Raw genomic sequence first — 12,345 nt, forward strand, 5'->3', positions numbered from 1 at the left:
TCTCAATGGAGAGAGAACAAATAGAGAATAGACTGTGCTATACAGTGGCTTAGAATTAGCACTTGAAATGGATACTAGCTAGTTCACCATTGAAGCCATGAGTTTTCAGTGTTTTTCAAATCTTAAATCCATGTGGAGAGCTCATTGAACAGGTACCTGGTGACTGTCTCATACCTAGTGAAAATCTGTGAGTTGGCTTTATCCAGAACACATACCCAGAGCACACGTTTGAGAGGTTGTTGGCTTCATGCACATGCGTGCTGTGTGTTATGTGTGTGTGTTGTGTGTATGTATAGATGCATATATGTTAATTCACATCTTCCCATTTCAAGCATTGAGCTAATTTCAGCCTAGATATTTTTCTGAGAAACCTTTCCTACTTTTGTAAAGAGAAACTCTGATTCCAAGGGGGCAAAAGGAGAGTCAGTAAGAATGAGATGGGGAAATGGAAAGATATTCACGCTGTGACTTTAAATTCCAGGCCGATCCTTGGGGTCAGAGTTAATCTTTGGGCACAATTTTTCCTGATTTCCTATTGCAACGAAGAAAAGGGGGAGAGTGAGCTTCTTATTGTCCCCTGCAGTGAAGGTGTTTTATTTTACCTGGCCATCTGGGCCAGGGGCAGGCGATTTTCCCTTCTGTTAGAGTTCCTTGGTGAAGGTGACTTCTTCATCCATCAACTGCTTTCCCAGGGCAGTTTTGTTGATCCTCCAAGAACATCAATTACTGTGTATAAATAGTTCCCACAGAGGTGCTGAGTGTGAAAGAGCCCCTACTTATTCCCTGACGGGCTGGCAGCAGTGTGCCCACACCCTGGCCTTGCAGCACTATACTTGGGGAAAGGGAGGTGGGCTGTATACTGGGGCGGGGCACTAGCTGGATGTCAGGTTTCCTTCTGCTCTGTAGGCTGCTCGTGCTGGAGTCCTGAGCTCCACCAGGAGTCCCTCTGGGCTGCGGAGCAAGTGGATCTCCCAAGGGGCCCATCAGCCTGTTCCACACAAGAGTTATAGGAATTGTACAGTCCCAGAACAACAGTCAAGACCAGCATCGCTGCAGCCATCATCCAGATAACTTGCCAGTGCTGACACAGTTTGGGATACATGACTTGTAAGAAATGAATCAATTCTTCAAGTTTGCTGTCAAATGAAAAAAATAGATGGAGAGTTTAGTATATTGGGCACGTATATGATGCCCAGATCCATACCTCTCTGTCTGGAATATCTATCATGCTATCTAAAACAGTGGTTCTCAAACTCAGCTGTGTATAGAGTCCCTTAGCAGCAATTATTCAAAATGACCCAGCTTTACTGAATAAGAGTCTCCAAAGGTATTCTCTAGGAATCTATAGTTTAAAATTTTCCCCAGGTGATTTTGATGCCACCAGTCCATAGCTTTAATGTTGGGAGCTACTGAGCTAGAACACTCGGTTCAATTTTTTGATCATTCACCCATTCACACATGACTTCTGTTCACGAGATGGTCACTGAATCTGAATTCTCCCAAGCCCCAAGATATAAGGTTGGCTGACCCATACTCCTATACATCCAGACAGGACCAGCATCTTTTCTGTACTTAGCAGTATTAGTGATCAATTCCAAGTTCGATCTTTCTCTGCCTCCATGCTCAGATGCATAGTTTGTTGTCCTCAGTTCCACATCTGACAATATCCAGAGTGGAAGGACTGTGCTAAACTAGGACATTCTTGATGTCAAGTGTTAATTGCGAGGAACCAGATCAACCTCAAGAGCTCACTTCAAATCATCCCAGAGGTAACCAGAGTACTAGTAGCCTCTGGATGTTTTCAACCCCATTAAACTTCATTTCCTAATTTTTCCCTCTTCTTCTTTCTCTTCTCTCTATACTCTTTCCTCTCCCCTTTCCACTCTCTTTTCTCTCTTCCCTCCTTTCCTTTCATCTCTCTCCCCCTCCATTTTTTTGCCTGTTTCACTTCCCTTTTTCCTGTTTCTGTTTCCCAATCAACCTTTCAACTTTTCCACTCTCGTTGTGGCCTAGTGAAAAGACATTTGGTCAGGTGACCCACTCTAAGGAGTCCATTCTTAGAGCTCTCTGGAGAAGCCCTGGATGCATTGATTAACGTAGAATTTCTTCCTGTTTCTAATCCCAGATCTATTTTAAAAAATATATATTTAAAACATGAGAATACTGAGGATCTCCAAATGGAGGAGGTGAGAAAAGTGACCTGGGGTAGGGTAGGAGGACTTTACAAAGATCTCGAGGCTCACACAGACACTGAAATATGCTGGCCCTTTGCTGACAAGTAGAGAGCTCTACTTCAGAGTTAGTGGGAAAAAGATGCCTTACAAAGGATGGAATGACTCAACAAACACTCTCTTTAAAAAGGGACCAGAGTACTTGCCTCAGATGCTAAGGTAAGGCACTGATTGGTTTCTTTTCCATGTAAGAACCCTCTGATGGCTGTTTCAGGAATAATCAAACAAAGCAAACAGTGAGCACCTTAGCGGAGGTGACATCCGCTGTTTTTACAACTGTTAGGAAGGGAGAGCTTGGAAATGGAAACATTTTTTTTTCAGCCCTAGATTCTCTAGTTTCTATGTAAATACAATTGGATGCTAAACTGCAGTGTTTCCTTTGGGCCATATTTCCATGCTCAAAACAGGCTGCTACAGTGGGGAGAATCCCACTCTAACTCCACCCTTGAGTGAGAATGTAAAAAGAGGTGGCCAAGATTTGGCTTTGTGACCTGTAGCTGGTCACTCATTTCCAGCCTATAAAAGAGGTTAGAAATAGATGAGAAATAGAATTCCTTTGGAAATCAATTTTTGGTTGTTCTGAGTTCTACCTATTCTTCCATAGTGAGGGGTGAGGTTGCCTCCCCCTTACCTGGGTCTAAATAGAGGGGCTTCAGGAATGCTGCTTGGAGAGCTAAATATGCTGCAGTAAGGGGGGACATAGTAGACAGGTATGTGACTCACACCTGAGAAATCTAAAGAGCAAGAATCTTGCCGAAGTACTTTGTGGCATCAGAGTAGGGGGCCATGATGGGGGAAACTATACTTCTACCATGAGTGGGCCAAAAGTACATATTTCATCCCAACTAGATGTAGTCAGGTGAAGGAAAGCTGGCATGGGATGTCATGGATCCTGCCTGGAAATGAAGGTCTACTTCCAGATGCCCAAGGACCAAGAGGGGAAGTTTAAGTGGCTAGCTGGAACAGATGCATCTATCCTCACAAGAGAACCTGAAGCTGAGAGAAGCTCAGTAATGATGTGAATGTGTGTGGTGCTGGGGTGGGAGGAGTTGCTTTCTCTGAAGGTCCCATAAAGCGCCATAATGAACAATAATATCAGTCAAGTAATGCCTTTCCTACCCCTTAAACTGAATTCCCTTTGCCAGCATTAACTCTGGAGAAGTCAGACGCTGCATTAGCAAAGGTGAGGCGTAGGGTAGGATTGTAAGTAGGAGATCGAGAGAGAAGCCATGCTCCCTGTGCCTGCTGTAGGCTTCTTCCTGAATCAGGCTAGAGCTGAGATAAGAAAGATGCTTTAACTTTATAAGAAGTTCAAGCTTTTGACTATTTCAGGGAAGTGACCATTTTAATTCTGAAATGAGGTTATTCTTGGAACTTAAACTTGACCAGAGGACATATGTTTTCTGAATTATTGGAAAAGTAAAGGAATCTACCTAATACCATCTTAACTCCAGAGAGCAGAATTGAACAGGCTGTAGAAGAAGAGAAAAGTTTTCTATTGCATCTTATGAGTCTTTTTCGTTCGTTGTATTACATAAATGTCAGAAGACTGTGTTCTCTGTTTTAATATGGTTAAGATATTGGGTTGATTCACCAAAGTTCATTTAAGCTGATCCTCCACAAAGTAATTTTTAAAACAGATTACATTATTATATGTTATTAAATATATATTAAATTCAGACAAAAAGACTTTAGTATTTGTTATTGAATCTCTTAAATAAAGGGTCAGCTGCTGGGATTACCAATTATTATTATTATTATTATTTTATTTTGAAATTTACTAAGTTGGACATGCAACTTTTAATGACTTCAGATGTTTCTTGTTAGTGAGATGTCAAAATTTCATGGGGGGATCATGTTTCAATGCAGGTACCTGCAGGCAACTGTGCATGTAAGGGACACAGGAATGAATGGATTGCCTGACCTTGAAGACAACAACTCTCAGGGCCAGTCTGGCTTAGGTTGCAGGTGAGGAAGGGAGCCTATAACTTTGAGTGGGCAATTAATATGATAGCAGTGTCAGCTGTTATGGGGGAAATGATGCCACATTGCTGGGCCTGAAAAGGTGAAGCCACACCCCTGTGCTGAAGGACAAGGCCCTTCTGAGGCCTGTGCCGATGCCTTGTATCAATCATCGCCTGTGGTAGAGGGATATACTCCAGGTCAAATGTAAATCTAAAAGAGAGCAAAGGTTAGGAAAGAGAACAAGTCCTCTCAGGATCAGCAAGACCAAGAGGACACTCTCGGATGATGGATGCAAAGGGTGGCCATTGCTACATGCTGCTGACCAGGAGCTGTACGGAGAGGGACTCAGGCACTGCCTTCTTTCTCTGGGGTTTCACAAAATGGGAGGGAGCTGCCAATCGCCTGAGGTCAAATTATCTAGATAAGGATTCCAGCCCTGTGCTTTGTAAACCAGACTGTTTATACTCCATGTACTCTCTCTGTTTAGTTCTCTTTTGTTCTTTCTTGGTGTTTGTAAATATTAGAAGTTCCAGCCTATGTTAGCTGTATTGAAGGGGGTCATAGGAAGGGCTATTGTCCAGGCCTGGGCTTGACTGCATTAAAAGGGAGGAAGGCAGTGTGCTGGTTTGCAAATAAGAGCAGAGGACCCCCCAAGAGGGAGTGAGGATATAAGGAGAACAGGATCCAGCGGATTAGGGTAGGAACTGTGCTTTTATTGTTAAAACTTGGGGGTTCTTTCATTAAGGGAGGTGGTGCATCCCAGTGCAGATTTGTTTTCACTGGTGAGGCATTCTTCCTGTTCTCCTAGATTGCTCTTCCTTTGAATATTGGGGTTACTCATGCAAGCTGAGGCCTCTCACTCCAGTTGAATCTCTACCAAATGAGTTCTATTGATTGTTCCTATGTGGTTTGAAGCATATCTATCTCACGTCTCATCTTCATTTTATTACCTTATTTGTTACATGCATGTAATTTCCAGAGTCTGCCAGCCATGAGGACACATACCCTTTCCCAAGTTTAAAAGCTAATTAAATAATTAATCATTTTGGCTGGAGCTACCCTCAAACCCAGGATAGACTGGGGTTCTAAAAACAAAGATTTTGGTGAAGTGTTCCAAGTTGGCAGTAACCACATTTTTAAATATCAAAATTCAAGACTTCTGGTTTGAATATACTAATAGAGTCAATAGGGCAGAATATATGAAACTGGGACTATCATTAAAATCTAGGATGTTGATGTAGTCACTATATCCATATCCATAGGGCACAGGCAAGACAAGATGCAGAATCTATATTCTTTATCTACATGATTATGTGTGTGTGTGTGTGTGTGTGTGTGTGTGTGTGTATTCATATATATTCATTCCAGATTTAGAGAAAAATACGTTTGAAATCTAAAGTATATTTTTAATTTTAATTTTTTTTTTTCAGGCGAGGCAACCTTTAGTTGACCTCAAAGATTGCAAGGACCTTGTCAGCTTACAATCCCTTATTTTTTATTTTTTACCCCTATAGCACCTGGTCTTCCTAGGTGGTCTCCCATCCAAGTACCAACCAGGCCCGACCCTGCTTAGCTTCTGAGATCAGATGGGATTGAGCTTGTTCAGGGTGGCATGGCTGCAGACCTTAAAGTATACTAAAAAAACAAAACAAAACAAAACAAAAAAACCAGGTATTTCCAATCCAAAGTTAAAATATTGTCCAAGTGACCAAACTTTTTTGATCGGCATAGGAGAGACCTGTTGGAAACTTACCTTTGCCACCAAGCTGAGTTTGTCCCTTGCCACCATCTGTTTTCTCTGCCTCTGTTCTTATAAGAAACCTCTTCTAGGGCTTCAGGCCAGCTCCCTTGACCTTGGCTCGTTCATGGGAATGGCTAGGAAAGGATCTAACTGTGGCTAGGCTGCTAAAGGGGTCCCTTGCAGTTTTTTAGCTTTTGAGAGCTCCCGATTGCTGCCGTCTCTGCCCTTGACCACCTCTAACACTCAGCTCTAGCAAACATCCCTTTGTTAATTACTTTGGCTCTTTGGGATTTCCTCGGTCTCCACCCCCAACTTGAGTACCCTCTTGTTTTCTGTCGGTTGCTCATTTGGCCCATAGACTCATTGATGCCCTGGACTGACTTCTCCAGAGGTATTATGCAGTTAAATGAATTGTGACCCATTTCAGCAGTGGCAAGGGCTCCAACCTGCTTCTCTGGTTCTTTTCTTCTTCTTCTTCAGTCTCTTCTACCTCTTCAGGTTCCTCCGGACTCTCACTCTTTTGTTCTTCCTCCTCTTCCTTTAGGTCTTGAAGCTCTTTGGTCTTCTTTAGACCTTCCTGGTATCTGGAAGGCAAAAAGGAACAGTTGAGTCTGCAAAGGCCAGGCACAGAGCATCCTTTCCTGAGTTCTTAGACGAGGGAACTTGAGCACCTCTGATAATCACGCACTTCCTGTGGTTCCACACAACAGGAAAAAGCTGGGAAGCTCCACTGAATCCCAAGGTGGCTCATGTGAGTACAATTTCCCCTCACTCCTCAGTCATCCTTCCTGTTTATGAAAGTGTGACAAAACTGACAGGGACAAACTGTGGATGCAGTCTCCTGGTTTGGTTTTTGTCCTACAAAGTGTTCAGTAGCACTGAGATTGCATCTGCTTTCTGTGTAACCTTGGAGCTTCAGCTCCTCACCTGTAAAATGGAGAGGGTGGCACTCGTCTCATAGGGTGTTGGAATGTTTTGAGGAGGTGGCTTGATTTAGGGAAGGTGACACCTGTCACACAGGCTTGTTGGGAAGTTTCACAGAAGTGCCAGGCACACAGCTTGTCCTAGAGAGGTACTCAATAAATGTTTACAAAGCCAATGAAGGCATTTACCTGCATGCATTCTGAGAGTACAGAGGACAGTTGTGGGTGAAAAGACAGGTTTTCCATGAGAAACTCTTCTGATCTCCTTCTCCCAGGATCAATATTACCCTGAGCATACACTTTCTGCTTGTCCTACAGCTGAGTATTTAAGGCCAGCACAGTTTGGCTGGGGCAACCCCAGCCAAATGTGCAACCTGTGTGTGGGCTTGTATGTGGCAGCCAGGTGTACGTGGCTGCTGCACAGAATCCCACACAGAGGTGGCACATCAGTGGGAAGCTGTGTCTCCCTAGTAGCCACAGGGAAAGAACTAACAATGTGATGCCTGGTCAGAGGCAATTCTCTACCTGGCTGGGCTTGGGTTCTGCTCAGTTCTTTGTCTCATCAGTGACAGACCAGCCAGAGGTGCTAATGAAGCTCAATTAGAGAAGGAGGCAGTTGGAAGTTGAGCGGACTCCAGTTTATTGGAAAAAGGGATGGCTGGGGCAGTTCTAGGAAGTGGAGTAGTAGCTGCTCTCAGGCATTTTTGGCAGCAATATGACTGTTCTGGATTCTCAGGAAGCCTCAGGCACCGCCAAGAGACACCCACCCAGGGCCTTTGATTTCTAGATCATTCTGGGCAGTGATATTCTGGCGGCTTTCTGCCTAAAAAGAGGGCAGTTTTGTTATTGTCTGACCACATCCTCTCACCCTGCTTCCTCCTGTCCTTCCTGTGGAACAGTACTGCTCTTTCTAATGTAGTTTCTTACTAAGCAAGGCGGTCCTGGGGCCACTGATTACTTCCCTAAATCCGCTAAGAGATAAGAAAGGTCCATGGGAAGGTATCTTCTGAGACTTGTCAGGTGACCTCAGGGCAGCTGAAGTCTGACTCACCCCTTGTTGTACGCTTCTTCCTCCATCCTGGCCTTGGTCACCTGGCTAATCTCCTCCAGGCAGATTGGAGTCGGCATGGGAGCAGAGGCTTCACAATCTGGGTCGCCATTTGTTTTTCCACTAGTGAGAAGAGGGAAGTACAAGGCGTCCTTTCAGAGGCAGATTAGGCATCTGAAAACCAAACCATGTCTTTGGCCTGATTCCTGATCACAAGTGAGGAAACTCATTAGATTGAATTCATTTCAGTCTTTCTGCCTTGAGACAAGATTTTATAGAGGCCCTAGGCCATGAATCCTCCATAGACCCCAAACACCAAATACTGTACCAGTTCTCCCTTTTCTTCATGCTCTCAAATCCACCTTTATTCTTATTCCAGGAGATGCTGTGGGTAGACAGACTGCTATTGGGATCTCCACAGCACTGAGATGAGGAAGATGGAGGTGGACCAAAATGTTCAGGATCATTCCATTCCTGTGTCCATCTTTTGCTTCATTCATATAAATATCTACCGAGTACTGACTAAGGCACAGGCATCTTATAATGTGCTAGGGATACATCAGAAAATAAATGATCTTTGCCAACACAGAGCTTAGCAGGAGAGAAAGCCCCCCAAAAGAAAAACATATGTAATTCATTACAAATTGTAATAACTTTTATGAAAGAAACAAACTCTGTTCAGTGACAGAAAGTAATGAGAGAATCTACTTGGATGGAGTGGTTGAAAAAGGCCTGAGGTGGTGTAACTGAAGTATAGACCTAAAAGATGAGACATCAGCCATCTCTATAGCAGAAGGAAGATAAGCCTAGATAGAGGAAGTAGGATGCATGAAGACCCTGCGACACAAAAGACGGGGAGGTACTTGAGGAACTGAAAAGAGGCAGTAGGCAGGAGTTAACTTTTGGATAAGATAAATTTTAGGTATCTAAGTGGAGATATCAAGTAGGTAGTTGGATATAACAAGTGAATTTGAGAAGAGCTCAAGAAGATATCTGTGAGGTATCTAAGTGGAGATATCAAGTAGGTAGTTGGATATAACAAGTGAATTTGAGAAGAGCTCAAGAAGATATCTGTGAGGTATCTAAGTGGAGATATCAAGTAGGTAGTTGGATATAACAAGTGAATTTGAGAAGAGCTCAAGAAGATATCTGTGAGGTATCTAAGTGGAGATATCAAGTAGGTAGTTGGATATAACAAGTGAATTTGAGAAGAGCTCAAGAAGATATCTGTGAGGTATCTAAGTGGAGATATCAAGTAGGTAGTTGGATATAACAAGTGAATTTGAGAAGAGCTCAAGAAGATATCTGTGAGGTATCTAAGTGGAGATATCAAGTAGGTAGTTGGATATAACAAGTGAGTTTGAGAAGAGCTCTAGAGCTGGAGACATTCATTTGTCATCATCATAATACAGATGATATTTAAAGTGAGAGGAATGGATAAGATTGCCTACGGAGATAGTATGAGGAAAGATGAGAAGAGGACCCAGGACTAAGCTATGGGCATCTCTTCCCTTAGCTCAGTTGGAGAAGAAGGAGCTGACAGAGGAAAATGAAAAGTAGCAGCCAGATAGGTAGGAGAAAAACCAAGACAGCATGGAGTCCTGGGAGCCAAGAGAGGATAGTGTGCCAAGGAGGAAGTTAAGTGTATCGTACACACACTTCTGAGAGTCTGCATCAGATGGGTCAAATTTGATTTGATAATATGAAGATCAAGAGGAGCTTTCATGAAATGGTGGGAGCCAAAGACAGATTGGTAAAGCATGGGCTTAGTAAAGAATGAGAAGTGAGAAAGGGAAAGACATCGAAACAGTAATTTGACCAGGAAGGTGAGTAGGAGAGTGTGTTGGGGAAATGCGTAGCTGAAGAGGTGGGTCAGGGAATGAAAGCACATTTGAATGTGGACAGAAATGATACAATAGAGGGAATGAGAGAAAAGGGATGAGCAAAGGAACAAATTTGTTTGAAAGGGAAGTAGAGAAAGACCTTAGAAAGAGTGAGAAACTTCTCCTTGGTTATAACAAAGGGAGGAAGATCTGTATGGTAGGTTGTGGGTTGGAGATCTGGTAAAGAAAGATGAGAGGGCTCCTATCTGATATTTTAAAATTTCTCTATAAAGTGGAAGACAAGGTCATCTGCCGAGAATAAAAAGTAGAGAGGCCTAGGAAGGTTTGAGGAGAGAGAATGCATAAAATGTGAGAAGGGGGGAATACAAACATGCTAGGAAATCATAGTAGGATGACTGGGCAGGACTGGAAGCCCATTTGAGGTATGGGATCACAAGTTTAAAGGAAGTATCCTGATGGCCATGCCTTTCCTATAGATCCTACTACCCTCCTAGGTATCCAACATTCAGATCAATGGGATTCATGTCAAGGAGGAGCCTTCAGATAAGGCAGAACGGTGAACAGAACTTCTGAGTCAGGACTCTGACAGATCACAGCTGCCACCCTCTCCAACCCCTCAGGCAGGCTTTATGTGTGAGCCTTACACTTTCTCCTCATTCTTGGCATCAGTTTCACAGCTCTTAGTTTTCCTCAGACCTTGTAAAATTTACTTTTCATCGTGCTGGAAACCAAAACCCATTGTGAACAAGAAAAATAACACTCTAAAAATATCAGCTATTCATAACATTTCTCCTTTTGCAAATTACATTATCTACTCCTTTCCATGTGACCTTTGTCTAATGTGCAGTTTCCTATTTGTCCAAATGACAGAAACAAGAGCAGGAAAACATAGCTATGGCCAGGGGCAAGGAAAGTAATTCTTTTGTTAAATTAATTTATATATTAGAAATAAAATATAGGTATCAGACTTAATTTCTTTTATCTGCAGCTGCCAACCTTAGAGGTTAATGAAAAACGTGTCAGCGTAGTGCAGAGGCAAACATGGGTTCGAACTTCAGCTCCAACACATGCAAATTACTTAACTTTCCTGAACTTCAGATTCCACCACTGTCAAATCAGGATAATAATGTGTACCTGAAAGTGGTAGTATAAAAATTAATCAAGAAATATAAGGAAACTGCAACATGGTACTCAACAAATAATGTTTATTATTGTTATTAGTGATGTAGTAAATTTATTGGTAACTTTTGGGAGCAATCTGAGGTTCTTCCGAACCCAATCCGTAAAAAACTCTAAGCTGTTAAATTATCAAGTGATCATTTATATCTTTAAGAGAGGATTAAATATAGATTCCTCTGACACTCAGAATCAGGAATCCTAAATGTGACTTTAAAGTATGTTAAAACTGACATAAAATTGCTGTAATAAATTTCTCAAGTGCCTGTATGTTTTGTGCCATAACACTTATGTACTTTCGAGTTTTGCTGACCAAATGATGGAAAACTAAACTTTCACTATCCTCAGGTTACTGATCTGTGGAGACTAAAACTTTTCCCTGGTAGATTCAGGAAGCCCATTTTAACAACTTTTAACAGGAGGATCCAGAGTCCAGCTCTCCTAGGTGAGTTGATTGCCCTGTTCAACTCAACTCACTCAACTATGGGGTTTTAGTTGTTAACATGCTCTCACATATATTCTCTATCATTGACCCTTCCAATGATTAGAAGAGCTAACATCCTAAGTTTTGGGCTCTGTGCTAATATCTCACTTATGACTCCTGAATGACCCAATAAGGCAGGTAATACTATTGTTCTCAGTTTGACAGGCAAGGAAATCAAGACTCGGAGAAGTTAAATAACAAGCTCAAGATCACACAATCAGTATTTGGCAGAACTCAAATTTGACCTTGTGCAGTCTGATGTGCTCTTGCCTGCACTATCCGCCACTCACGTGGGATATGATCCCATTTGAAAGATAAGAAACCCAAGCTCGGGTTCATTAAATGACTTGCCTACATTCACCTTACCAGCGGTTGGTGGGCCTGGCTGGAACTCTCACCTTGGTTTTCTTACTTCTTGTCAAAGTGTACTTTCCACATCTCCTTGAGCCCTCTCTTTCAACGGAAGTCTTTTACTGGGGCTCTGAGCAGTGCATGGGGTTTCATGGAACCTGCTGAGTGAAGCCATTCCTGCCCTTATGCTGGGCCATGGATTATGATGTGGCCCTTCTTTTAAATGCTGCTTGTTTAGAGTGAAAGAGGTGGGTTAGGAGAACCTTTGGTTTAATACTGGATAGGTTTGGAGAAACACACAATATGTAAAATGTTTGCTGTTATTTCCTAACTCCTAGACTGAGCTTATATTTCCTGAAATATCTTCTCCAATGACCTGGAGGTTTCTCCTTGGGCATCTTTAAGACTTAGCTCAGATATGTTCTTCTCTGTGGAATCTTTGCAAATGTTTCCTCACTGATCACAAACTCTGCTTAAAGTTGATCTCTTCCTCCCTCTGTGCCCTCATTGCACCTCTGTTACAGCAAAACTTGGAGATAGGGCATTTTATGCTTTATATACATGCCCATCCCTCCATATGAC

The 12,345-nt window shown here is 42.5% G+C and overlaps 1 protein-coding gene and 1 pseudogene across 1 annotated transcript in view; both read right to left on the bottom strand.

Moving 5' to 3' along the window:
• Positions 1–883: 883 nt before the first annotated feature.
• Positions 884–12,345, bottom strand: part of MRVI1 (murine retrovirus integration site 1 homolog) — a 100,110-nt gene continuing 88,648 nt past the window's right edge. Inside the window, exons 19-21 of the mRNA XM_006905683.1 lie at positions 7,912–8,031; positions 6,384–6,521; positions 884–1,136 (exon numbers count right to left, since the gene is read on the bottom strand). Coding sequence (XP_006905745.1) covers positions 884–1,136; positions 6,384–6,521; positions 7,912–8,031 — 511 coding nt within the window. The remainder of the gene's footprint in view (positions 1,137–6,383; positions 6,522–7,911; positions 8,032–12,345) is intronic.
• On the bottom strand, positions 5,702–5,820 carry LOC112469599 (annotated as a pseudogene).

The sequence above is a fragment of the Pteropus alecto genome, unplaced genomic scaffold, assembly GCF_000325575.1.
Source record: "Pteropus alecto unplaced genomic scaffold, ASM32557v1 scaffold461, whole genome shotgun sequence".
In the NCBI taxonomy this organism is placed as follows: Eukaryota; Metazoa; Chordata; class Mammalia; order Chiroptera; family Pteropodidae; genus Pteropus; species Pteropus alecto.